Raw genomic sequence first — 25,794 nt, 5'->3', positions numbered from 1 at the left:
TGTGAGGGGAGCAAGTTAAAGCAGCCATATTTCTCCCACGTAGCATTTTTTTTTTTTTTTCGCAATTCTTGGGGGCAGGATATTTTCAGCACTGGCCTTTGGGACACTCTGGGAGCTCTTTGACCCCTAGGATCTGCACCTCAATCAATATCCACCCTCCCCGGCCTTCATGTGACTGACCTGTGTGCAGATGTCTTCCCTCCAGGTCTGCCAGCCCCGGCCAGTCTGGTGGTTGCGTGGCACTGAGTGAAAATTCAGAGAACAGATGAGATAGTCAGGAAGACCCACTGCGCGTGGAAAAGGCCACATTTGTTGTAGCCCTGGCACATTCTGTCCCCCATCCTTGCGCTCTTCTGACAAAGTCTCAATACCCCTTTTCTCCTGTTGTAGGGTCTCAGATTTGAGGTGGTGCCTTCCAGGTTTAAAGAGAAGCTGAATAAAGCGTCATTCCCCACCCCTCACGCATATGCCATCGAAACAGCGAAGCAGAAAGCACTGGATGTGGCCCGCAGAATGCACCAGGCAAGGGCTTGGGTTGCTGCTGCCTTGGGTTCTCTGGCCAGGAAGGCTTTCCAGGTTTCAAACAGACGTGCTATAAATAAGTGCCAGTTATTAATACAATGTGCAATGAATGGAGCTTAGTGCTGAGGGTTAGAGTGCAGTGTACCATTCCAGAGCTGATCTAGTACTCTGCTACTATGTAACATGCTATTGTAATTAATATAACAGTACCATTTACAATGCAAATTAATGTGGCTTATCTATTACTGTGTTACTATATAATATACTAATATGACTATGATAATGCCATTTATTACATAGAATTAGTGTAGCTTACCTATTACTGTGTTACTTTGTAACATACTATTGTAATAAACATGACAGTTACATAATATAGCTCATGAGTTACTTTGTTACTGTGTAATATACCATTGTGATTATACCAATATAATAGTATCTATTATATAGAATTAACGTAGTTTATCTATTACTGTGTTATTTTGTAACAGACTATTGTAATTAACATAATAGTATCATTTATATAATATAGCTCATGAGTTACTTTGTTACTTGTAATATTCCACTGTGATTCACATATGCTAATTTATTATATAGAATTAATGTAGCCTATTATTATGGTGTGTTACTATATACTAATATAGTTACTATAATAGCATCATTTATTACATAGAATTAATGTATCAATAGCTTATCTATTACTATGTATTATAAGAACATCCTATAGCAATTAATAAATGCATTGTAGTTAATGCTGTCATGAATTATTGGCATAAATAAAAGGATATTGACATTGATATTCGACAGCAGACAGGTAGTATTTAAGAGCAACCCAGGTTCAAGGTTGCATACAGATTTCAGGTGATCATGTCACGGTTGCATTCCTCTCCTGGCCTACTCGGCACAGAGAGGACACGTAGGTCTCGGTTTCTAAGCTTGGCTTCCTGCCGCTGATGACGTTTCACGTGCATCACGTCACAGAAGTGTTTCTGTAAGACACGCAGGGCCTCCCTTCTAAAGCTGACTTTGCGTTTCTTGCAGAAAGACCTCAGGGCCCCCGATATCATCATCGGAGCAGACACTATCGTGGTGAGTCCCACTTCTGGCCTCCCGTTTGGTTCACGTGTCCCCAGCAACTGGACTCCAGGTGTGGGTGGGGCTGGTTCCTCCTGGAGGCCTTGGGGACGGTCTGGCACAGGCCCCTCTCCCAGCTTCTGGAGTTCACGGCAGCCCTTGGTGTACCTGGGCTTGTGGCGGTGTCACCTGTCGTCTACCTCAGGCTTCATGTGGCTTCTCCTTCTGTGTGTGTTCAAATGGTCCACTTCTTGTAAGGACACCGGTCATAATATTGAGGCCTCCCCCCTCCCCCGATTTCAGTAGGACCTCATCTTAACTTAGATTACACCTGCAGAGACCCTGTTTCCAAACATTGTGTCACTCATAGGGCCGGAGGTGAGGACCTGGACACATTGGGAGGGTGGGGGGAGCAACACCGCTATACCAGAGACACGGATCTGGGCCTGAGAGTTGTGCTCCGTGAAGGCAGGTCACGTGGATCGGTCCTCACTGAAATTCTGCTGGGCACAGCCCTCTGTCCACACCCCCGACTGGCCCGCTGGCCTAAGTGCCAAGGTGCCACCACAGTCTCCTGGCGAGGGGTCACCCGTTTGAATCTTGACACAGTCCAGGGTCTGAAAATATCCAGACAGAGTGATCCCAGGGCCCACCTTGCTGTTGCATGGTCCTTGCAGCCCGACTTGGTGGTTTTGCCGAGAACCAGACACATTTCTCGTTCATGGATAAGGGTGTTTCTACATGGAAGTTTAAGAGTGAACAACGCTGGTTCCTCCAAAAGTTAAGGACAGAATTGTCACGTGACCTGGCAGTTCCATTGCTGTGGGCTGGACTGTGTCCCACAAAATTCACAGGTTGAAGCCCTGACCCACAGGACCTCAGAATGGGACTGTGTTTGGAAATGGGGCTTTAAAGAGAGGATTAAGGTAACATGAGGTCACTAGGGTGGGCCCTGATCCAATAGCATTGGGGTCCTTATAAGGAGAGGAGATGAGGACACAGACACACACAGAGGGACGACCACATGAGGACACGGGGAGCAGATGGTCGTCCACACGCCCAGGAAAGAGGCCTCAGGGGGACCAGCCCTGGGACACCTGGGTCTCAACCTCCAGCCTCCAGGACCGGGAGAGAGAAATGTGTGTTGGGTCAACTGCCCAACCTATGGTGCTTTCCGGCAGCCCTAGAAAACTCATACCTCCTCTTATGTAGGACGTCTGACATTTAAGTTCACGAACTTGTTGTAACACTGTTGCTAACCCTTTTTGATATCAGAAGCATTATTCATTATGAATTTGTACCAACTGGACAAACAGTTAACCAAGTTTACTATTTGGAAGTGCTGAAAAGGCTGCGTGAAAACGTTAGACAACCTGAACTTTTCGCCAACAATTCATGGCTCTTGCATCACGACAATGCACCAGCTCACAGGGCACTGTCTGTGAGGGAGTTTTTAGCCAGTAAACAAATTACTGTATTGGAACACCCTCCCTCCTCACCTGATCTGGCCCCCAGTGACTTCTTTCTTTACCTGAAGATAAAGGAAATAGTGAAAGGAAGACATTTTCATGACATTCAGGACATCAAGGGTAATACGACGACAGCTCTGATGGCCATTCCAGAAAAGAGTTCCAAAATGGCTTTGAAGGGGGGACTAGGCACTGGCATCAGTAGATAGCTTCCCAAGGGGAGCCCTTCGAAGGTGACCGTAGTGATATTCAGCAGTGAGGTGTGTAGCACTTTTTCTAGGATAAGTTCACGAACTTAATTGTCAGAGCTCGTACGTACTAAAAATAAGAAGAAATACACGTTCACAGACCCACAGATAATAGAAAACAAACTGATAGATGCTAAAGGAGAGGCTGGTAAGGGGATGGGGAAAATATTTATGCATTCAAACAAAGTCTTGTACACACATGGTTATGGCAGCATTATTTACAATAGCTGAAAAGAGAAAGACCCAAATACTCATAAACCATTGAACAGATAAACACAAGGGGGTCCAGCCACACAGTGGAATATGACTCAGCCTTGAAAAGGAAGGAGGCACTGACACTCGCCATCATGTGGAGGGACCTTGAGGATACGAGTGACAGACGCCAGACACACAAGGCTGCCCAGCATGTGACTCCATTTATGTGAAACGTCCAGAACAGGCTCCTCCACAGACAGAAGTGGGTTGGGGGAGCAGGTGGGGGAGGGGGAGTGACTGCTCATGGGGACGGGTCTCCTTGGCGGGACAGATGTTCTGGAACAAGGGAGTGGTGATACTACTACAACATTGTGAATGTGCTAAAATGTCCCCAAACTGTTTAAAATGGTGAATTTTATGTTACGTGACTCTCACGTCAAACACAAGAAAGCAGGAGTGTAAAACGTGGACGGTGGCATGCAGAGACCCAGCTGGAGGTGTGGAAACAACCGTGTCCCTCCCGTTTGTCTTGCAGACCATCGAGGGCCTGATCCTGGAGAAGCCCGTGGACAAGCAGGACGCGTACCGGATGCTGTCCCGGTGGGTGCCCTGTGGCCGGCCTGCCAGGGACCAGCCCTGCCTCAGAGCCCGGGGTGGGGGAAGGGGCAGGGTCCTGGTGGATCAGTGCGTCACCACCTGCTCACCCTCCCAGGTGAGGTCACAGGACGGAGCTGGTGCCCTTGGTATCTCCCCACCGGACATATGCGGTGTCCTGGGCAGACCCGGGCTCCGTCTGGGATCTGTGTATCCATCACCTTCTCTCTGCTCCTCCATCACCTTCTGTCTGCTCCTCCGTCACCTTCTGTCTGCTCCTCCGTCACCTTCTCTCTGCTCCTCCGTCACCTTCTCTCTGCTCCTCCGTCACCTTCTCTCTGCTCCTCCGTCACCTTCTGTCTGCTCCTCCGTCACCTTCTGTCTGCTCCTCCGTCACCTTCTCTCTGCTCCTCCGTCACCTTCTCTCTGCTCCTCCGTCACCTTCTGTCTGCTCCTCCGTCACCTTCTGTCTGCTCCTCCGTCACCTTCTCTCTGCTCCTCCGTCACCTTCTCTCTGCTCCTCCGTCACCTTCTGTCTGCTCCTCCATCACCTTCTCTCTGCTCCTCCGTCACCTTCTCTCTGCTCCTCCGTCACCTTCTCTCTGCTCCCTCCATCACCTTCTCTCTGCTCCCTCCATCACCTCCATCTCTGCTTCCTTGTCATCCTTCTCCGCTGGCATCCTCCCCATGCCTGTGTACATGTGACCAGCTTTCTCCACAGCCCAGCACATCTGAGCTTCTGCCCAGGTGACGGGGAGATGGGCCTGGGTCAGCGTGCTGTGTCTAGAGGGTTGGCATATCACTTCAGTCTCAGGAAAGCAAACAGACCTCCAGAAAGAGCCGGCAGAGAGCTGCCCCGTCTGGGTCCTGCCTGCATGGCTGGCCTCTCCTGTTGGGGTCGTGTGTTCTCCAATGACCCAGACCTTGAGTCTTGTAAGTGACACCTCTGGTGGTCTCTCCTGCTGATACCGCTGACATCACTTACACCAGCCTCTGGGAAGGTTTCCTGGGAGACGCAGTGGCTGGACGCTGGGGGCAGAGACCTGCCAGAGGACAGGGAGTGAGGACCTGAGCCAGATAGCAGGGTGTAGCCTGTGGCTGGCAGGCAGCATGCTTGATGTCTCGGCTCCCACCTGAGATGTGTCGTGTGTGCGGCTGTGTCTTGCAGGTTGAACGGAAAAGAACATAGTGTGTTCACGGGTGTCGCCATCATCCACTGCTTCAGCCAAGGTACTCACGGCCACCTCCTCCCTGGGGACGAGGGGGGACCTGGGGCGCTCATGGTGACCGGGGCTTGAGGGATAGACTCAGAGGTCACTGGGGCAACAGCCCTTCCCTCCCCCCCACCGGGGAAAGTCAGTAATGTGGAAGTCAACGTGCGGTGTCCAGTGGCAGACACATGGCCCCACTCGTAAGACCCCACCCAACACGAGCCCCACATGCATTTCCTTTGAGATCTTTGGGTCTGGACGGCGGAGGGGGTGGGCCCAGGCGGGTGGGTGTGGGTTATGCCACGGCGATGAAAAGTCTTTGAAAATGCACCGAAATCCTGAGGAATAATTAATGTCAGAGCTACTCTGAAGTCCTTGTGGGTCGGGAAAGGCCCCCAAGACAGACTTTGCCCTCCTGCCCTGGGGCTGCCTTGCCGTATCTCACCAATGGCCGGTCACACGTCTGCTTATCAGCGACGGGGCCACCTTTACCCTCTTGTCCAGCAGGGATGTTCATTTGGGCCCTTTGGGTACAAAGCCCTGGCCCAAGAGATTCCATGTCACCCTTCACCTGTGCGCTTACCACCACACACCCATCCTCCCCCCGTGCTGGAGACCACAAGTCTGCCATCAAGGTGTCCCAGGGCCACGCTCGCTCTGGGGGCCCCAGGGGACAGTCCCTCCTGCCCCTTCCAGCTCCTGGGGGCTCCAGGCGTCCCGGGCAGGTGGCCGCCTCCCTCCCATCTCTGCCTCCGTCTCCATGTGGCATCTCCTCTGTGTCTGTGTCCCTCCTCTTCTGTCTCTGATGAGGACACTGTCATTGGGCTCAGAGCCCCCCTGATCCAGGACGATGTCCCCTTAGCTCACTCACTTGGCCACATCTGCACAGAACCTGTTTCCAGCTAAAGTCCCATTCACAGACTCCAAGGGAAATGAATTCTGGGGGATGCCGTTCACCCCAAGACAGCTAGTTTTGGGGAATCTCCCAAGTGACCCCAAAGCTGCCATGCCCGGGGCTTTCCCAACCCCACAGGTGAGGCCTGGCGACCCAGAAGTTCCACTCCACAAATTATTGCAGAAAACCAAGAGGCCATCTCGTGCAGTCTGCAGCCTTTTCTCCTCTTTGCTGACTTTGTTTGTGTTGTCTGTAATTTTCATGCTTCTTTCCCTTGTCTAAAACAAACCTTTTTACGCCTATGCACGATTAATATCTGAACTGCACACCAAGTTCAGGCAAGCCCCCCGCCCCCGTGTGCAAGGACGCCGAGGCCACGCGCGGCCGTGCCCTCACCTGCAGAGCTGTCGTTGCAGACGGCCAGCTGGATGTGGAAATCTCGCAGTTCTACGAGGAGACGGTGGTGATGTTTTCGCAGCTGTCAGAGGAGCTCCTGTGGGAATACATCCACAGCGGGGAGCCCATGTGAGTGTGTGCAGGGTCTGCAGGCCACGGGCACCCACTCCCACCACCCGCGACGGCACAACAAAAGGCTGCTGCCTTTATCGGGGCCTGGGTCTCGGGGAGGGAGCAGGCCTGGATGCAACAGTGCTGGGGGCTCAGGGCCCCCTTCCCCTTAAGGGGGTCTCAGCAGAGGTGCCCGGGAAAGACCAGGGCCCAGGACCCCATAAAGAGACGTGAGGATGAGCCACCTAGGCCAGGGGTGCCGTGTGCAGAAGAGCAGGACCAGGAGGGGGTTGGGGTCTTACGGGCATCCCCCAGTGACCACCGGGCACCAGGTGTGGAGGACAGCTCCCTGTGGGGCCGCCGTGGGACGGCCCCCGGTCAGGACCAAACACCACATGAGACTGGGGCCCGGAGCCGGACTCCCCCACAGCATGCCACCCAGGCTGGAGACGGCTCGCTGGGTTTGGTCCATGCGTCACATCTGGTTGCAGTGAAACAGTTGCGCTGGCCGCTGTGACCCAGGGACCTTGCTGCGTCCTGTAACCTTTGTCTTTGTGTCCTTCCCTGGGTTGGCCCCTGCCCGCCCGCTCAGGGACAAAGCCGGAGGGTACGGCATCCAGGCCCTGGGCGGCATGCTGGTGGAATCCATCCACGGAGATTTCCTCAACGTGGTGGGCTTCCCGCTAAACCACTTCTGCAAGAAGCTGGCCGAGCTGTACTTCCCGCCGGGCGCCGTGGGCCTGCAGCGGGTGAAGCACGACTCCATCCCCGCCGTGGACACCTTCGAAAACCTCAGCGAAGAGGAGGGCGCTGGCCTAGACCGCAGGGGGTCCCAGGCTCGGGGCACGCAGGACGCAGGTCACGCCAGGACAGCGGAGAGCCTGCCCCCGTTCCCGACGGGCCTCCTGGAGCTGATAGCCGGCTTCCAAGCATCCAAGGTACCCGTGCAACTCCTGGGGCTGCCGGAACTAGTGACCGCATGCCGGGGCCTAAACCACAGACTCCCATCCTCCCCCGCCCTGGAGACCAGGAGTCCACCCTCAAGGTGTCCCAGGGCCACGCTCCCTCCTGGGCCCCAGGGGACGGTCCCTCATGCCCCTTCCAACTCCTGGGGGCTCCAGGCGTCCCTGGGCTGGTGGCCGCCTCCCTCCCATCTCTGCCTCCGTCTCCACGTGGCGTCTCCTCTGTGTCTGTGTCCCTCCTCTTCTGTCTCTGATGAGGACACTGTCATTGGATTCAGGGCCCCCTGATCCAGGACGACCTCACCTCAGATCCCTCACTCAGTCCCATCTGCAGGGACCCTGTTTCCAGATAAGGTCCGCTCTCAATTTCTGGGGACAGGACCTCAGTATTTCTGAGGCCACCGTAACAGTGTCGCGACTGACGTGCTGCCACCCTAAGTCACTCGAGACAGAACAGGGACTTCTGTGATCCACAGTGGGTGGAGTCATTGGCCCAGACTGGCAGGGGGTGGAGTCATCGGCCCAGACTGGCAGGGGGTGGAGTCATCGGCCCAGACTGGCAGGGGGTGGAGTCATCGGCCCAGACTGGCAGGGGGTGGAGTCATCGGCCCAGACTGGCAGGGGGTGGAGTCATCGGCCCAGACTGGCAGGGGGTGGAGTCATCGGCCCAGACTTCCTAGGACGCACACCCTGCTGTGTGAGGCCCATGCTCGGGCCGAGGGGGCTGTGGTCAGTGTCCGGCCCGGCCCGGGTCTCTGTGTGTTTGAAGGCGAGCCGTCCTCACGGGCCTGCAGGCCCCAGGAGGTGAGGCCGGAACGCTGACCATGCAGCAGGCTCGGGGCGCCCTCCGGTCCAGCTGGCCAGGTGTCAGGTGGACTGTGGCACAGGTCAGCAGGTGCAAGCAGGCCCACCAGCTCAGCTTGTGTCCTCGGTCCCCGTGTGAGCTCAGCTGTGCCAGCCAGACAGCCTCCCGCTGGAGCAAGGACCAGCTGACAGCGGGCAGTCTTAGCTGCAGTCCCCCGTCCGTCCTGCACAGTCACCTGAGTGGTGCAGCCACTCACACAGCCCCCAGAGGGGCTCTGGCCAGACCGGAGAGGGTCTCGGCCAGCAGCTGGCCCGTGAGCAACTGCAGTTACCCTTTCGTGCCCCACGGCTGTGACACGGCTCTGACATGAGCTCTGGCTTTCCCCGCCTTCCCCACAAGGCCAACCTGCCAGCTGCTCTTGCAACTCCAGCTCCTGGGGGAGTTGGGGACAGTCAGTGGCAGCTCCCCCCATCCCTGGGGCCCAGTGGGGGCCACAGCCACAGCTAGGGCAGGGGCAGGTGCTGGGTGCTGGGCTCAGGCTGCCCCTTCCCACACGGGACCTCAGCCACCTCCGTCATCAGGACAGAGTTTGCAGTGATCAGGAGAGAAAGGTGGTCATGCTGTGCGGGCCTCAGAGTCTCTGTTACCTAAACATAGTAACAAGAAAAGCACTTCCACCGTGCATCCCACTGCCACACCTGAGCTGCACTGTGGTCTCCGCATGTGTCTGTCCTTTGTCATCCATCCACTGCCATCTATCCATCGTCTATGTATGTGGCATTGTCAACTCTGCATCCTCATCCATTTATCCAGCCACCCACCTATCCATCCATCTATCCATCCATCCATCCATCTATCATCATGCATGTAGCATATCTATCCATCCTCCATCTATCCACCCACCCATCCATTTATCTACCTACCTGTTTGTCATCTACCTGCCTACTTATCCGTCCACCCACCTGTTACATAGGTCACATAACAGGTCTCCCACTGGCTGCACATACTGACCAAGGGGGACGGGGGGCTGCAGGGAGTCACGGGTCATGTGTCACCTCTCCAGGTCAATCACGTACATTCTACACACGCCTGTGTCCTGCCCTTTTCGGAAGGGCCTCCGTTGTCACAGAGGATTTTTGCGTTACGAGGTGAGAGCCTGACTGACAGTTCTCAGTGTCACGTGATGGCGTCCCAAGCCCCGTAAGGAGCCAGTGAGCCTGGGAACGGACCTCTTGTGTCCAAATGCAGTCACATTCTGAGGTCCTGGGCGTGTGGCTTCAACATACGGATGTTGGGGTGGGGGTGGGGACACCGTTCAGCCGCAGACAGCAGCATAGTGGCTTATCTCCTAGGGGACAGTCTTTCTGCTGGACACTCACCAGTTTGCTTTCACCTTCTGCAAACCTGGTACCAGCTGGAGCCGAAACCCACTCCTCTCTGGAGAAGAGGGGTCCGTTGATGATTACACACTTTTGTCACTTCTAACCTCCACCTTTGGAGTCCGTGGGGGTAAAAGGCATTGGGTAAGTCACGTGGTAAGTCGAATTGTTCCTGTTTTTCATCGACAGGCCCTGTTCACGGCTTGTAAGCTGAAGGTGTTTGATTTATTACAACGTGAGGCCCCACTGAAGGCCGTGGATATCGCCAGCAAAATTGACACCTCTGAGCGTGGGACTGGACGTCTGCTGGACGTCTGTGTGGCCCTGGGGTTACTGGAGAAGACAGAGAGAGGTAAGGGCGCTCTCAGGTGACTTGCTAAGACTCTCAGCAGGCGGAAAGATGCCAGTCCCTGGGTGAAAGGGCGCCTCCGAGCTGAGGGAGGGAGGGCCCGACTGTCTCCCCTCGGGAACGTGACTTTTCCCCAGACAGTGAGAAGCACGGACGGATGGAAGAAAGGAAACAGAGGCAGTTGTGTACATGTGTGTTAAGAGAGCCACTTCTTATGGGCTCTGGTCTTAGAGGCGCTCAAATAGTCAGGGTTCTGCAGAGAAACAGGACCAACAGGATATATGTGTGTGTGTTTGTTTTTCCTTGTAGATGTTTGTTTTTACTTATTTAGATAGATGAAATGGAGGGTGGGTAGATGATAGACAGATGATAGATAGGTAGGTAGGTAGGTAGGTAGGTAGGTAGATACATAGATAGATAATGGAAGATATGGATGGATGATGGATGGATATGTAGATGGATGGATAAATCGATAGGTGATGGGTGGATGGTAGATAAGATAGATGATTGATCGATGGATGATAGATGGTGGAAGATATGGATGGATGGATAGATAATAGATGACAGATTAGACAACTGAATTGTTGGATGGATGGGTGGATGGATGATGGATGGATGGATGATGGATGATACGTGTTTGAGGAACTGAACAGAACATTGGAGCATGGTCTCGCAGTAGAGGCTCCCATGGACGGTTGCTGAGAAGTTTGGTATGAGCAGCGGGCAGAAGGCCCCAGGACAGGAGAGGCAGGTTTGCTTCTGTGAGAAGAAATAAAGTGGGGTGCTGGTGGAGGCCCCCAAATCTGCTCTTCAGGCAAGAGGATTTCGACTACATGCCCGTGGTCTGAAGCACAGAAAGCGGCCCTTCCTCCCGAGACGGGTGCTTTTAGTCATATTCCTGTGCCCCGAAAAGCATGAGTGAGGGCAGACAAAGGGGCCACCTGCAGCCCCTCCCTGGGCCCTGGAAGCCTCCTCCAGCCTTGCCAGCAGACGTCTTGCCCACCCACCCCCATCGTGAGCGAGTGGTGTCTTTACCTACAGTGAGATGATGGCCCACGGTGATGACATCTGCCACACACCTCTGTGGCAACATGCTGCCTGGGGTTGGCTTGACCCACTGGGGCCTGTAGCCGGTGACATGGCCATCCCAGGGCCTCAGCAGGAATGGGCTGTGGGAATACAAGTCCATCTGGGGAACTTACGCAGGTCGGGGCTGTGGCCAGGGGGGTGATATGTACGTGACCCTCCCACCACTGCCCTGGGGTCAGGTCAGCGTGGGCGTCCCTGCCGGACGTGACCCGGCCCGTGGCTTCAGGTTACAGTAACAGTGACCTGGCCGCCCTGTACCTGCTGTCGGATAGCGAGTTCTCCCTGCGTGGCTTCATCGAGCTGAACGACGGACACACCTGGGCAGCCTTTACCCACCTGGAGTCTGCCGTCCGGGAGGGCAGCAGCCGGGACCACCAGGCTGTGGGAGACGAGGCAGAAGGCCTGCTTCAGGTACCGTCCTGAATGGCCCCCCTTTCAGGCCACATGTGTTTAGTGAAAGGACGGCTGGGTTCGGGATCCCTGGGGGACTGGGGAGAGGCAGGGACTCTGAGAGAGTGTCTGTGTGCTCGGTGCCAGGAGTCCTGGTGGGGGGCCGTGCACCGGCCGCGGTGGGGGACAGCAGGGTGCTGTCCGGTCATAGCGGCATTGACAGTACAAGCACTTGGGGTTTCAGGCTGCACAGTGCCCCCCACCCCCTCCGGCTAGACCTCTGTGGGGGGTCCTGGGTCTGCAGAGCAGTACGGATGGTGGTTTTGGGGGGCAAGGCCATTCCCCAGCTGCGTCCGCTGAGGCAGAGCACACATGACAGAAATGAACTTGACGGAATGTGGGGCTGATGTCAAGTGTGGAGGACAGGGCCAGAGATGAGGGGACAGAGACAAAGGAGAGAGACCCAAGACAGACAGAGAGAGACAGAGGGAGACAGACGAATTGACAGAGACAGTGAGAGACAAACACAGAGAGAGAGAGACAGTGAGAGACAGAGATGGAGGGAGAGAGACAGACAGGGAGAGACAGCAAGACAGGTGTCACACAGAAGCCGGTGAGGCTGTCCCAGCATCGTGGCCCAGGGTGGACCCAGGGGAGGCCAGGTCCTTAGTGTGTCACACAGCAAACCGCAGCCAACGCTCCAGCCGGCAGGAAGCTGAGAACACGCTGTGGGGGGCTTGGCAGCTCCCCCTTGGCTCGGGTCAGCGCAAGGTGGGTCGAGCAGGGTTTTGGCAGAGGCAGGAGGGGACAGCTCAGGCCATGGGGTGTGAGCGGGGGTGGGTCAGGGCTGCAGCCGCGGGGGCCAGGCTGTGTGACATCAGCCAAGCAAGGCTGTGGTGTTAGGGGACAGCTCAGACCACGGCCGTGGGACCCTGCAGGAGCCAGGCTGTTCTGTCCTCCAGAGCAAGGGGACAGAGGCATGGACGGGGGCCATGGACAGACAGGGAGGGGTAGCATGAACACAGGTGCTGGTGAGGTGAGGAGACACGGTGCCTCCGTGCCGGCTGCCCCTGGAGCTCGTCCCTGTGACCACTGCAGCCCAGCCTCAGCGACACCAGGTGTCTCGGACCACGTGGGTTGGATGGAGCTGCCCGCCTACGGGACCCCTCAGCCCATGCCGCCATGCTGGTGGCTGCAGCGTCTGGGGTGCGGGACCCTTGGGCCTCTGGTGCCTGCTCAGACCCTGCTCTACTGTAGGACTCCTGCCCGGGCCGGGATGCAAGGCTGTGCTTCATGAGGGCCAAGCACGGCCTCGCCAAGCTGACTGCTCGCCAGGTGGCCACAGCCCTGGACCTGTCCCGATTCTCCTCCGCCTGCCATCTGGGAGGTACATGCACCCCTCCTGGATTCGGGCACAAACGACTCCGGGGGCCTCTTTCTTTGTATGAAATCATGGGCCCATCACCTGCTTGTAAGGCTTGTAACAACGGGCTTCTCTCTGAACAAATCCCCTAACACATCTGGCTGGGCCAGGTGTGTGGGTCTGGCCACGTAGCCCCACTGTGTAGGAGGTCCTGGGGGCGGTCCAGGGTCTCTGTAGAGGTTATGGGGCCCTTCCTGGTGGCTGCTGAGGGGACAGATGGCTACACTGCCCCATCTTATCTGGTCTGACTATGGCCTACACGCCCTTCACCCCACCTCGGCCCAGGACCGTGAAGGGAGGAGCAACAGGGGCCTCGCCATGCCTCTCTCTGGCCCCATCCCCGCCAGGCGCATGCCTGGGGGGTATAATGCGATCAGGTCCTGAGAGCAGTCCTGAGCTGGCAGCTTACATATCCCCGTCCTCTGTGCACAGCCTTCCTTCTGGGGGCCCAGAGTGGCTGCTGTGGCACCAGCCATCTCATCTGCATTTGCACAGCAGCTTGCTGGTCTCGACTTTGGGAGGCCCCAAGGCCCACCTGAGACACCAGCCATCTACACCTCCACCTGCCTTTACGTCACAGCGCTGGATTCAATCCATTTTTCTAGAACATCATTTTGGTTTTGCTGAGGTCGAACTCTGGCGACCCACCCAGTGTTTCCTGAGCACTGGGAGGGTCGGATCATAGAGTGTGTGTTTGCAATCCACAGGCTGCACGGGTGCCCTGGCCCACGAGCTCGCCCAGGAGTACCCACGTCTGAAGGTGACCGTGTTTGACCTCCCAGAGGTCATTGAGCACGTCGCGTGCTTTCAACCCTCGGGACCACAGACAGAACAGGTCAGCTTCGTGCCAGGTAAATGCTGCTGTGTCTTTGCTTTGGGTCAGCCCTTCGCCCACCGTATTCATCTCTGGTCCCGAGTGTGTCTGCGTGCGTGTGTGATGTGCTTACCTGTACAGTCATCCTCCCATCTCTGCTGGGCCGTGGTTCCAGGTCCCCCCTCAGACACCAAAGTCCACATGTGCTCACGTCTCTTACGGAAAAATGACACAGTATTTGTATGGACCCTCCACACAGCCTCCCTAAAATCATCCCTAGGTTACTTATAACACCGGATACACTGTAACTGCTGCGTAAAGAGTGGTTACACTGTATCATCTCAGGAACAATGACAAGAGAAAAAGTCTGTACTTGTTCAGTACAGACGCCGCCATGTTAGCCTAACTACACAGTAACAATGTAACATTTACCAACCACAGAGCAATAACTTAACTTCTAATAAAAGTTTGTGGGCATTAGTTTTCCATGGCTGCAAAAACAAACTACACAAACTGGGGGCTTAAAACCACAGACACCCATCCTCCCCCGTCTGGAGACCAGGAGTGTGACATCAAGGTGTCCCAGGGCCACGCTCCCTCCTGGGCCCCAGGGGACGGTCCCTCCTGCCCCTTCCAGCTCCTGGGGGCTCCAGGCGTCCCTGGGCTGGTGGCCGCCTCCCTCCCATCTCTGCCTCCGTCTCCACGTGGCGTCTCCTCTGTGTGTCTGTGCCCCTCCTCTTCTGTCTCTGACAAGGACACTGTCATTGGGTTCAGGGCCCCCCGATCCAGGACGACCTCACCTCAGACCCCTCACTCAGTCCCGTCTGCGAAGGTCTTATTTACTAACTAGGTCCCATTGGGAGGTTGCAGGGCTTGTGACATGGCACGTCTATGGGAGGACACACTGTCCCCACTACAAGTAGTGTCTCTTTTGAATTCTGGACAGCGGCAGTCCCCACTTCCCTCAGGCAGAGGACCGGTTCTGGTGCCCCTGACAGGTTTATGACATTTTGTTTTCAACCAGGTGACTTTCTCAAGGACAGCCTCCCGGAGGCAGACCTCTATGTTCTGTCTGGAATCCTACGCGACTGGCCGGACGAGAAAGTGCACAGGTTGCTGAGCCGGATCTCAGGCAGTTGCAAACCAGGTGAGCCCCTGTCACCCCATAACCTCTTTTAAAGCATAAAGTCTGTTTCTATTAAAAGAAACCAACAAAAACCAAGGAAGTTTTCCAAAGAACACATCGCCCCCCCGCCCAGCCTGTGGCGCCTGGTTTACTCTTTCCCTGAGGACGCACTTGGGTCATGGGTGGTGGGAACAAGCTGCTGAACCTGATGGCAACAGACCCCGAGCTGTGGCTTTCCTGAGTGTCGTCGTCGTGGCCCCACGTCCTCCCAGATGCCCCATCATGTGCCTGCACAGCCCAGCCGTGTCTCCCGTCCCCATCCCCACTGGTGGATTTCCTGGTTGTCTCCGTGGGCCATGAGGCCGTGCAGCGGAGAAGACCTGGCGGCCTGGGCCCCTTCCCGGGCTCCGTCATGTACGCTCTCACGCCTGCATCCTACGTCTCCCCCGTTTGCACGGCACACCCTGGGCCTCTTCTGTGCCATTTCGGAACGTGAACTATTTAGCAATTTGGGATCGTTTTCAACACTGTGATGCCGCTTCTGCTCCCACATCTGGGGAAAGCACCGTCGTCCCCAGTCTCCTGTTTCAGACCAAAAGCAAAGCGACAGCGAAGGGTCTTTGCAGACACTGACCACCTGGTGGCCGTCCTGGCCTCCAGCCTCCACCAGGAATGACCTCGTCCCCAACTGTTTAGCATCACACCCGTCCCTTCCACTGAGCCCTGGGCTCTGATCCTTGGTGTGTCCAGTTACCTAAGGCTCAGGGCCACGTGGTGGCTCGGAAACATCTGGTACCAGACGGAGGGTCCCAGGGCCTCCACAGCCAGCCACTCTGTCCCCCCAGCTGACGGCGGGGGTCTCCTGGTTCTGAGAGGTGCCAGTCGCGGCCGAGCCCCCGTCCTCCCAGGTGCACAGGTGCCTAGGACTCAGCAGCGGTGGCGGAACCATGGGACAGTGGCAGCCGGCACGCCTGCAGACGGACGGGGTGGCGTGTGTCAATCCATCCTCCCTTCAAGGACGGAAAGCGGCAACAGAGGAGCAAAGAGAAAGAACGGTCTTGGAAAGGAGCTGAGCAGTGAGACGTCAAGGATTGGGACACACAGCCACACAGAGCGCAGGCCACAGGCATGGAAAACAAGAGACAACTCGGGGATGCATCCTTGAGCCCGAAATCTGACCCGCAAGGGCCCCAGGCCCCGAGATGGAACAGGAAGCCGCCCCTACCTGTGGCCGCATGAAGTGGACGTTCCAGGATATTGGGGACCAGGGACAAGCCTGATATTCAGGAGGACAGCCACCGAGTCACCACCGTGACCAGGCAGCAGGCGTGGACGGGTTTCTCCACAGCCAGCGCTGTTAACCCGGCGGGGTAGCGGTTCCATGGTCCCCCACACGTGCGTGTGTAGGGACAGGTAACTGTGCGCTGGCTCACCGGCCCGAGCTTTGGGGACACAGGAACCTGAGCTGCATGGGAAGTCAGGGCATCCTGCTTGGTCTGTGTCACAGGATGAAGAGTGTCCCCCCAAATTCATGTCCACCTGGGACCTCAGAACAGGACCTGATCTGGAAACGGGGTCCTCGCAGATGTGACCGAGTGAGGGATCTGAGATGAGGTCGTCCTGGATCAGGGAGCCCTGAACCCAATGACAGTGTCCTCGTCAGAGACAGAAGAGGAGGGACACAGACACAGAGGAGACGCCACGTGGAGACGGAGGCAAAGGTGGGAGGGAAACGGCCACCAGCCCAGGGACGCCTGGAGTCCCCAGGAGCTGGAAGGGGCAGGAGGGACTGTCCCCTGGGGCCTCCAGAGGGAGCATGGCCTGGGACACACTGATGGCAGACTCCCGGTCTCCAAGGCTGGGGGAACATGAGGTCTGTGGTTGTGAGCCCCTGCCTGTAGTCATTGTCACGGTCACCGAGGCCACAGATGGCATCTGAGCTGCAGGGTTTTACCCGGTCACAGGGATGTCACACACACACACACACACACACACACACACACACACACACACACACGTTCGGGCTGCCCAGCAGGAGACTGTGGCCCCAGGAGGGCGGGTTTCGGCCTGTTTGCTCCCTGCTGTGTCCCCAACCCCAGCTCAGAATGGACAGAAGCAAAGTGTCACAGAAGTCGGGCGTTCCCATCCCCGGGGCCGGCGGCCCAGGGGGTACGGGAACCGAATCCTGGCAACCCTGGGAAGACAGAGGAACTGTGAGATGTGCTGCTAAGCGATGCTGACTCTGAAGGGTTGGGGTTCGGGGTGCCTGGAGCTCTGACCTGCTGACCAGACCACGTGTTACCTCGTCAGGAGTCCTGCCAGCCCCTCATGCCACGTGGTTGGCGTGATGTCGGCCTTGTGAGGACTGTTTCCCCCACAGAAACTGGTCGACAGGCTGGACTGGGCCTTCCCTCCCTCCCCCCTGCTGGGAGTTCAGTGGTTACCTGCGTGGGGGCTGGGGCGCCACAGACGAGAGTGGGAAGTGGTGCCTTTTGGAGCCAGTCACGTCACATATTACTGTGGAAAATATAAAAAGTGACAGAGGAAGGTGAGCACACTGCCCCCAGTTCTGGTGACTGTGGTAATGGCTGCACCACCAGGGAGAGGCACAGACTTCACCGGGTGACGTCACCGCCGTGTAAGCCAGGGCTCCGGGGTGAGGCCCGTGCGCCTTTTCCTGCTTCTCCCAAGTAACCGGAACAGGAGGAAGCAACGCAGGACTGCCCTGCCCGGGCTTGCCAGGCGGCTTCTCACGCCCCTGCCTTCCCCCTCAGGGCTGCCTGTGGAAATGCACACACGAGGGGCGGCCAGACGTGTGCGCAGGCTCACACACACACACTCTCATTCTCACACACGCAGTCACACGCACACCATCTACTTCTCAAAGCTCTCACATCCACTTTCCCCACAAGTCATGCAGCCTCCTGCAGCCGGCGTGGCTGGTGCCAGCTGTGGCCCAAGCAGCCCCGGCCCAGGTTCCCATCTATGAATGGATGGCCTGGTCCCTGATGGGCTCACAGAGGCTTCTCCGGCCGTTAGCTGCATCACGGGGTTCCCTGCACAGTGAATTCCCTCAGGAGCCGGGCCGGTATCTGCAGGGGGCCAGGCTCCCCCAGGCTCCGTCCCCATCTCCCCTGCCCCCTCCCTCCCTCTCCTCCTGGTCAGCACTATGTCCCCCAGGGCCCCTTCCCTCCTTGGCGTGCGCAGGACCCCAGCAGCTCTGCTTGTGCTTGCAGGCGGTGGCCTCTTGGTGGCAGAAGTGGCCCTGGACGAGGACCCGCGGGCCGCCCAGCCGGGCCTGCTGAGGTCCCTGAGCCGCCTGCTACAGACCCAGGGCGGGGAGCGCAGCCTGGCCAAGTCCCGGCAACTGCTGCAGCTACACGGCTTCACGGACGTGCAGGTGGCACGCACGGGGGACGTCCTGAACGTGGTCCTGGCCACCAGACCTGCAACCTGAGGGCCGCGCTCGCATGCGGTCACGAGGACGGTCTCCTGGGAGGCCCCGGCCGGCTGTGCCTTACTTAACATGGACGCCAGGTGGAAAGCAGACTGGAAGGGGCTGGGGGTCTAACCAACAGATTAAAGAACGTCAGCAGCACTGACTGGCCCCGGCTCCTTTGTGGCGACTGAAGACCCAGCAGCTGTCCCCACAGTGGCAGCGCCAGCCGGGTGTGTCCTCGGCCGCGTCGCTGGACCACTTGGTGCACCCACGGAGGGCGCCCCCCCACACACACACACACCCCGCGTCTGAACACGGCCCTGCCTCCCCACCAGCCTTGAGCCCTTCACACTGGCTGTGAATGCTTTTCCGTGTCATGTGTTGACCCTGTGATGTCACAGCTGGTGTCTTGCAGGACCCCTGCTGGAGAGCAGATTTTCGAGCTGTCACTGCATGTCTGGGAGGCAGGGCACCCCTGGCCCCGCCAGATGTTAGCTCAAGGGGGACAGTGGTTTATGGGCGCACATGTCCCCAGACAACTCATCTGAAGGAGGCTCAGGCGTTTTGTGTTTCAGTAACGGACCTGTTTTCCTAAAAGAGCAAAAGCAACTGCACGTTCTTTCGTGTATCAAGCAACAGTAAGTATGTAGCAAGTTCCAGGCTGCCTGGTATGTAGATTTGTACATTGTTATTAGAAAAAATGCCGATTGCCCTGTCACAGGGACACCTTCAAACAGGTGACCTATTTGTCCATATCTCACTCGTGCTTTCCAGCTAAAACTAGAAGATTGTCACATACGTGGGAAACTTAAGATGTAGAGAGAGAATTTTCTGTGTGCGAATTTATTTTATATAGAACATATGAACTATATGTCTCACATATAAATGCATAGCTATACATGTCATTTGTATACTGTATTTACATAACATATAATCACAGATATGTACAAACACATAATTGTAGATGGACACATTTTATGTCCACACCCACGACGGCCCTTACACCAAGGACCCCCCAGGTTGCAGAGGGACACAGGGCTCCACCTGTAGAAACCTCAGACCACTTGCTATCCCTTTATGTCTGTAGGAACTTTTCGTAGGAAAACGTCAAAATTGTAACGAGAAACTGACCTACCCACTACCTGTCCTCCCACTTACTAGGAATGCTCCACAAAAACAGTCCTTTGGGGGAGTCTCACGTCAAGGATACAGGTGGGGGCACACACAGGTGCGTTTCTGTAAAGGCTTTTTATTCTCTAGGAACCAGTACTGATCCCAAGGTTGGAATCGTTCGCCCGACCTGCCCGCCGCCCCACGGGTGGAATTCATTCATTCATTCACTCATTCGTGTTCACTCAGCAGATCCAGTGAGCGCCCACTGCATACGGGCTGCCTGGATGCCCCACTGGGGAAAACCTGCCTGGTGGGGGCGGGGAAGGCGGCAGGACATCTGACCATGAGGACACTGAGTCAGCGCGGCCTCGGCCCCTGCTGTTCCCTCGCAGGTCCCCCTGGGTCTCAGGAAAGTCCCATGCTGTGCAGCCCCTCACCACTCAGCAGGCCAGTGACTTACAGGCAGAGCCTCACAGGATAGCCTGTGGGCTCCTCAGGACTGACTCTCACAGCCCCCTCCCCACCTCGGGACTCATTCTGTGCCATGAGCTGAGACCTGAAATCTTTTAAAACTTGCCCCCGCCCCGTTTTTTATACACCCGCCTCTTTTCCAGACCATCTTTCAGGCTGTACATACAGGTAGTAGAGTGTGTGCTGGCCTGGCAGCGGCTTATCTGTAACCCATCTGAGCTGTAACTAAATCTGGGGACAGGTCTGTCTCCCGCCGGGGACTTAGAACTTAGCCCCTAGGAGGACCCTGCTCTCCCCACCAACCCACCACTTAGCACTGGCTCCGTGTGTGAGGCCCCACTGCCTGCTCCAGTCATGCCCTAGCGATCGGGGAGTCGTGTCTCTGTCACACTCACTCACACACACACACACACACACACACACACACACACGGGGCGGACAGGTGGGGGTCTGAGCTTGACACCCACACGCAGTGCTTTCTACGGTTCTATGTTCTGAACCCCAGTTATCACTGAGGGGACGAAGTCCCATTCATTCCAGAAGCATCTGCAGAGCTGGGTGCCAGACCCAGGTGCCAGGGGCCCTGAGATGCTCCGCGGAGCCGGCAGCCGTGTAGCGCTGACCTGTGGAGGCCGTTTGCCCCGCAGGCCCGTGCCTGGGGAAGGGGGCGGGACACTCAGCGCTTAACCCCCCACCCCCACCCCCACGGGCAGGGCACAGGGGAGAGGAGGCACCTTGGGCTCTCCCACACCAAGGTCACGGCCTCTGCAGCACAAGCACCTGGGTCCAGGGCCACCCCCTGCAGTCCAGGCCTGAGCAGACGCCGACCAACGTGATCCAGAGTGGGCAGCTTCAGCTGGTTGGCCCCTGCTGCCCGGGGACCAGGGACAACCGAGTCCAGCGTTCCCCCCGGGCCCAGACAGGGTGGTGCTGGGAACACACCCAAGGGAGAGGAGATGCTTTTCCCATCCAGGGGGCACACATGGCCCCCGACCCTGACCCAACTCCCTGCCCAGCCCACAAGCCACGACCTCCCTCTGCCCTCCACTCCAGAACCCCTTGGTTGGAGGCTGCCGGCAGGAGCCGGAATGGGCCCTCCAGGTGCACGCTCCACCGGCTTCCTGAAGCCTCCGGAATGTGCCAGAACCTCCAAGGCCATGCCCACAGCAGTGGTGCCAGGGCCAGACGTCTCACCCCACCCGTGACTCTGGGCCTCCCTGCCCCCCGAGGGACCAGCCTCTGCGACCTGGCATCTCAGGCCCCGCCCCTTACCTGGCTGTCCTTGGAGGTCCGAGCAGGACCCGGTGGGGGGGGTGTGTCATTCGCAAGGGCACTGGGGACTGGCCGTGTCGCATGCTTGGGTGCCCTGGGCCTCCTGCGTGGTTTTCAGCATCCACCCATCCATCCAGTGCCTGGGATTTTTACCTGCTGGTGGGGACCCAGAACACAACAGAGAAAGAACAGGAGGGTGAACAGAGCGAAAGAGGAGGCAGGGGACGAAAACAACCCTTGTTGCTGCTGCAGGGTCGCTACTGAGCAGGTTCACTCGAGCTTGGCGCTGCTTACGCCGCTGTACTCAGTCTGTGAAAAGTCACCCAGTGACAACTTACTAATTAACTTAGTGACAACTTAGTAACTAACTTAGTGACAACTTAGTAATTAACTTAGTTACAACTTAGCGTGTGCTCCTTAGTTACGACTCAGTAAAAAGCTCACGAAGCTGCACACCTTCCGGGCCGGCGAGGCCGCCCTCCCCCAGGGATGTGCCCGGGGCTGCGCGGGCGGATGTGATGGGCAGCTCCGCGCTCCAGCCCCTCTGGGGGGCGGGGACCCCACCGGCGAGGGGACCCAAAGGCCAGCGGGACGCCCAGAAAGGGCCCGCCCAGGACCCGGTGCGGCGCCACCAGGGGCCACGGGGCCACGGCTCGGGGACACCCAACATTGGGGCGGGTCCTCTTGGAGCGGAAGAGGGAACCGTGCAGGACACTCGAATGGACACGGCCGGGCCGGGGTCTCCCGGGCACGAAGGGAGCGGGCCCTGCAGGGCGGGGCAGCGAGGGCGTCTCGGGACGACCGACTGTGGGAGGCTCGGGGCCCCGTGGGCGTCAGGGGGCCGCACGGCACGTGTCGGACGCCTGCCTGCTCCGGCCCTGGGCCCGCGACCGGACGCTATTCCCACGGGCGACCCGGGGTCCAGGCTGGAGAGAGGCCGGGCTCGGAGATGTGGTGATCCCCGGCCGCCCCCTCCGCCACCGCCGCCACCTCTAATATCCGCTGGGGCTCCAACGTGACCTTGACAAGGTCACGGCGGCCACGGAACAACCCCCCTCGGCCTGCACAGCGCATGGGCGGGGCCAGGCTCCCGAAAGGCCCCGGGGCACGCCGCGCCGGAAGAGGCGGGGCGGCGGCGGCGCAGCCAATGGGCTTGGCGCGCGGGGCAGCGGGGCGGGGCGCAGCAAGGCTCCCGGCAGCCCGCGGGGGCGCGGCGCTCGGAAGGGGCGGGGCGGAGGCGCGCGGCGCAGCCAATGGAGCTGGCGCGCGGGGGCGCGGGGCGGGGCGTCGGCGCCTTAGCGGCTGCGCGCTGGTGACCCCGTCCTTTCGGTCCGGCGGCGGCAGCGCTGAGCCAGCGGTTCCCATTCTCCGGCTCTCCGGCCCTCCACTCCACTCTGTGTCCGCTGCGCCGCCCGCTGTGCCGCCATGACGGAACAGGCCATCTCCTTCGCCAAGGACTTCTTGGCCGGAGGCATCGCCGCCGCCATCTCCAAGACGGCAGTGGCCCCGATCGAGCGGGTCAAGCTGCTGCTGCAGGTGGGGGCGGCGTGCGCACGCCCGGACTCGAGCAGGGGGTCGGGGCTGGGGCACCGGGGAGGCGAGCCAGGCCGGCCGCGTGCACCGGCCCGGCGGGCGGGCGGGCAGGCGCCGGAAGTGCGAGGCAGCACCGCTTTGTCCGCGCCGCCGACTTCCGGGGGCGGCTGGACGCGCATTACGGGCGTGGTACGCATGCGCAGAGACGGGCCCGCGGGCGGGCGCGCACGCATTTCCTGCGCCCGCGCTGTGCTGTGCAAGCGGATCCCGGGTGGTCGGGTGGCGGGGAGCGGGGCCCTATTAAGGCCCTGTTGCGGGAGTTTGGTCCTTTCCTCTTGTAGTCGTTTGGGTTCCTAAACGGGAACGAACTGCACTCGTTTGTTGCGAAATTGTAAGTGTAGCTCGTTCCTTGCAACGTTGTTGCAAGGGGGCCACTTGCAACGTTGTTGCGGTGACAAATAACGGCTTAAAAGAACGGGCTGATCAGGTTGTGAAGCGTTAGGACGGCGCAGCGGCCTCGTGCTCCAGGAGGGCGGGTTGTAAGCACACGCTCGCGGTGGGGATGCCGGTGGGCATTGGGCCGGGGCGCTCCTGTGACGCTTCTCCGTGCGCCCGCCCTTCAGGTGCAGCATGCCAGCAAGCAGATCGCCGTGGACCAGCAGTACAAGGGCATCATGGACTGCATCGTGCGCATCCCCAAGGAGCAGGGCATGCTGTCCTTCTGGAGGGGCAACCTGGCCAATGTCATCCGCTACTTCCCCACGCAAGCCCTCAACTTCGCCTTCAAGGACAAGTACAAGCAGGTCTTCCTGGGGGGCGTGGACAAGCACACGCAGTTCTGGAGGTACTTCGCCGGCAACCTGGCGTCTGGCGGTGCGGCCGGCGCCACCTCCCTCTGCTTCGTCTACCCCCTGGATTTCGCCAGAACCCGTCTGGCAGCTGATGTGGGCAAATCGGGCACCGAGCGGGAGTTCAAGGGCCTGGGGGACTGTCTGGTGAAGATCACCAAGTCCGACGGCATCCGGGGCCTGTACCAGGGCTTCAACGTGTCCGTCCAGGGCATCATCATTTACCGGGCCGCCTACTTCGGCGTGTACGACACGGCCAAAGGTGCGTGCTGCTCTCCTGGGGCTGTGACCAGGGGCCACAGGCGGGGACATAGCAGCAGACCATTGGGGTCCCCCAGCCCTGGAGGCTGCCGTCTGAGGTCCAGGTGTCCCAGGGTGGTCCCTGAGGGCTCTCTCCTGGGCGTGTGGACAGCCGTCTGCTCCCCGTGACCTCACATGGTCGTCCCTCTGTGTATGTCTGTTTTCGTCTCATATGGACGTTAGTCACGTGATCAGGGCCACCCACACCATCTCATCTTATCTTAATCATCTCCTTAATGACGCATCTGCAGGGGCACTCATGCTGAGGTCCTGGGTTGGGGCTTTTGTGGGGGTTTGAAAGTGCATAGCTCCACCCCTTACAGTAAGCCGTCCTGAGGGCCAGCCCAGGGCTGCTGGTAACTACAGGGAACAGCTTCAGGCCTCAGACGTGTGCTGTGTCTCCTCCCCAAAGCTCATTCCCCCCCACCCCAGGTCTAGAGAGGCCACTCCCGGGGACTAAGCTGGCCCCCACTGCAGCTTGCAGGTGGCTTTCCGTGCCTCAGGCCCCATCGCCAGCTTTGCTCTCATCTCCAGTGTCACCTGCTCCTGGGGGCCGGGCCAGGGCCGGGCAGGCCGGGGTGGGGGCCCAGCGCTGGGGCTGACACTGCTCTGACCCTGCAGGCATGCTCCCCGACCCCAAGAACACCCACATCGTGGTCAGCTGGATGATCGCCCAGACGGTGACGGCCGTGGCCGGAGTTGTGTCCTACCCCTTCGACACCGTCAGGCGACGCATGATGATGCAGTCGGGGCGCAAAGGAGGTACTTGGTCTGGTGGTGGTGGTGCTGGTGGCGGTGGTACTGCTGGTGGTGGCTGCTGCTGAGGGGGCGCTGGCTCCACCGTTGGCCTTCTGGCCTCGGCCCTTAAGCGTGGAGCTATCCGATGAGGCCCTTAGTGGGGAGGCCTGCTCAGTGGCAGTGTCCTTTCTCTAGGCCCTTGTCCGGGTACCTGTGGGTGGCCCAGGTCCTGCCCTCTGACCCCACTGGGGTGGCCTCACCCTGCATGGATCCAGGGGGTGGATGTGGCTGGGTCTTTGTTCGATCCCCTCCCACCCCCCAGCAGAGGTCGCGAGCCAGCTGCTGGGTCCAGGACCTTGCTTTTCCCTGGGGCCCGGCACTCGGGGTCCCCCGATAGTGGCGCCTGGGGTTCAGTGTGTGTCAGTGGTCACTTGATGCCTGTTCCCATGACTCCCCTCCCGCAGCGGACATCATGTACCGGGGGACCGTGGACTGCTGGCGGAAGATCTTCAAGGACGAGGGCGGCAAGGCCTTCTTCAAGGGCGCCTGGTCCAATGTCCTGAGGGGCATGGGCGGCGCCTTTGTGCTGGTCTTATACGACGAGCTGAAGAAGGTCATCTAGGCGCATGCCCGCCGAGCCCCGGGGACCAGGACGCTCGCTAGAATCCTTCACTGGTTCGGACCATTGACCTTCCAGAAATTCCCATGTCCTCGCCCAGCCAGATCACGTGGGGGGCTGGGGAGGCTCTAAAACGGGGCTCACTGAGCCCCCTGGCACCTGGTTCCACGCGTTGATCCCGGGACGGGCATCCTGACGTCCTCTGGGCCCCCATCAGGGCAGCTCAGCCTGGCACCCGGAGGCCCACGTGCTTTTGTAGGACCAAGCTGTGTCTGAGTATTTATTTAAAGGAAATCATGTTTCTCGTCTGTACCTAAGCACCATCCTCCTTTGCACAGCGATACTTACTTTCCATACTTGCGATGATCTCTGCTGGGCATCCCGCTGCAGACAATAAAAACAGGACACAGAC

The 25,794-nt window shown here is 58.4% G+C and overlaps 3 protein-coding genes and 1 long non-coding RNA gene across 6 annotated transcripts in view; 2 read left to right on the top strand and 2 right to left on the bottom strand.

Moving 5' to 3' along the window:
• LOC141569655 (uncharacterized) overlaps positions 1 to 9,851 on the bottom strand; it is a 13,411-nt gene extending 3,560 nt beyond the window's left edge. The window contains exons 1-8 of one of the 2 annotated variants that reach the window (XR_016019954.1): positions 9,556 to 9,851; positions 7,015 to 7,665; positions 6,602 to 6,698; positions 5,642 to 6,112; positions 5,233 to 5,350; positions 4,928 to 5,142; positions 3,093 to 3,380; positions 181 to 242 (exon numbers count right to left, since the gene is read on the bottom strand). This is a non-coding gene — a long non-coding RNA (uncharacterized LOC141569655). Of the gene's footprint in view, positions 1 to 180; positions 243 to 3,092; positions 3,381 to 4,927; positions 5,143 to 5,232; positions 5,351 to 5,641; positions 6,113 to 6,601; positions 6,699 to 7,014; positions 7,666 to 9,555 lie in introns of those variants that run through there. The other variant, XR_016019955.1, reaches the window with a different exon arrangement.
• The window catches only part of ASMTL (acetylserotonin O-methyltransferase like), a 19,434-nt gene extending 787 nt beyond the window's left edge, over positions 1 to 18,647 (top strand). Inside the window, exons 2-13 of one of the 2 annotated variants that reach the window (XM_074323820.2) lie at positions 391 to 522; positions 1,561 to 1,608; positions 4,041 to 4,105; positions 5,268 to 5,329; positions 6,622 to 6,730; positions 7,305 to 7,650; positions 10,048 to 10,210; positions 11,523 to 11,707; positions 12,944 to 13,073; positions 13,817 to 13,960; positions 14,948 to 15,070; positions 18,286 to 18,647. In XM_074323820.2, coding sequence (XP_074179921.2) covers positions 391 to 522; positions 1,561 to 1,608; positions 4,041 to 4,105; positions 5,268 to 5,329; positions 6,622 to 6,730; positions 7,305 to 7,650; positions 10,048 to 10,210; positions 11,523 to 11,707; positions 12,944 to 13,073; positions 13,817 to 13,960; positions 14,948 to 15,070; positions 18,286 to 18,506 — 1,728 coding nt within the window. In that variant the 3' untranslated portion in view covers positions 18,507 to 18,647. Of the gene's footprint in view, positions 1 to 390; positions 523 to 1,560; positions 1,609 to 4,040; positions 4,106 to 5,267; positions 5,330 to 6,543; positions 6,731 to 7,304; positions 7,651 to 10,047; positions 10,211 to 11,522; positions 11,708 to 12,943; positions 13,074 to 13,816; positions 13,961 to 14,947; positions 15,071 to 18,285 lie in introns of both variants that reach the window. The other variant, XM_074323819.2, reaches the window with a different exon arrangement.
• On the bottom strand, positions 11,555 to 24,037 carry LOC109439148 (uncharacterized). Its single transcript, XM_088795065.1, has 5 exons — positions 23,444 to 24,037; positions 21,345 to 23,174; positions 17,494 to 17,566; positions 14,057 to 14,138; positions 11,555 to 11,675 (listed from the first exon to the last, which is right to left on the bottom strand). Exons 1-2 carry the CDS (start codon positions 24,035 to 24,037, stop codon positions 22,242 to 22,244), a joined length of 1,527 nt encoding a protein of 508 aa, XP_088651191.1. The 3' UTR covers positions 11,555 to 11,675; positions 14,057 to 14,138; positions 17,494 to 17,566; positions 21,345 to 22,241.
• On the top strand, positions 22,749 to 25,794 carry SLC25A6 (solute carrier family 25 member 6). Its single transcript, XM_074323825.2, has 4 exons — positions 22,749 to 22,880; positions 23,501 to 23,987; positions 24,647 to 24,787; positions 25,228 to 25,794. The coding sequence occupies exons 1-4, from the start codon at positions 22,770 to 22,772 to the stop codon at positions 25,383 to 25,385; spliced, it is 897 nt and encodes a 298-aa protein (XP_074179926.1). The 5' UTR covers positions 22,749 to 22,769; the 3' UTR covers positions 25,386 to 25,794.

The sequence above is a fragment of the Rhinolophus sinicus genome, chromosome 18, assembly GCF_057876585.1.
Source record: "Rhinolophus sinicus isolate RSI-liver-muscle chromosome 18, RSI-T2T, whole genome shotgun sequence".
Classification (NCBI taxonomy): Eukaryota; Metazoa; Chordata; class Mammalia; order Chiroptera; family Rhinolophidae; genus Rhinolophus; species Rhinolophus sinicus.
This window is presented reverse-complemented; position numbering and strand designations above follow the sequence as displayed.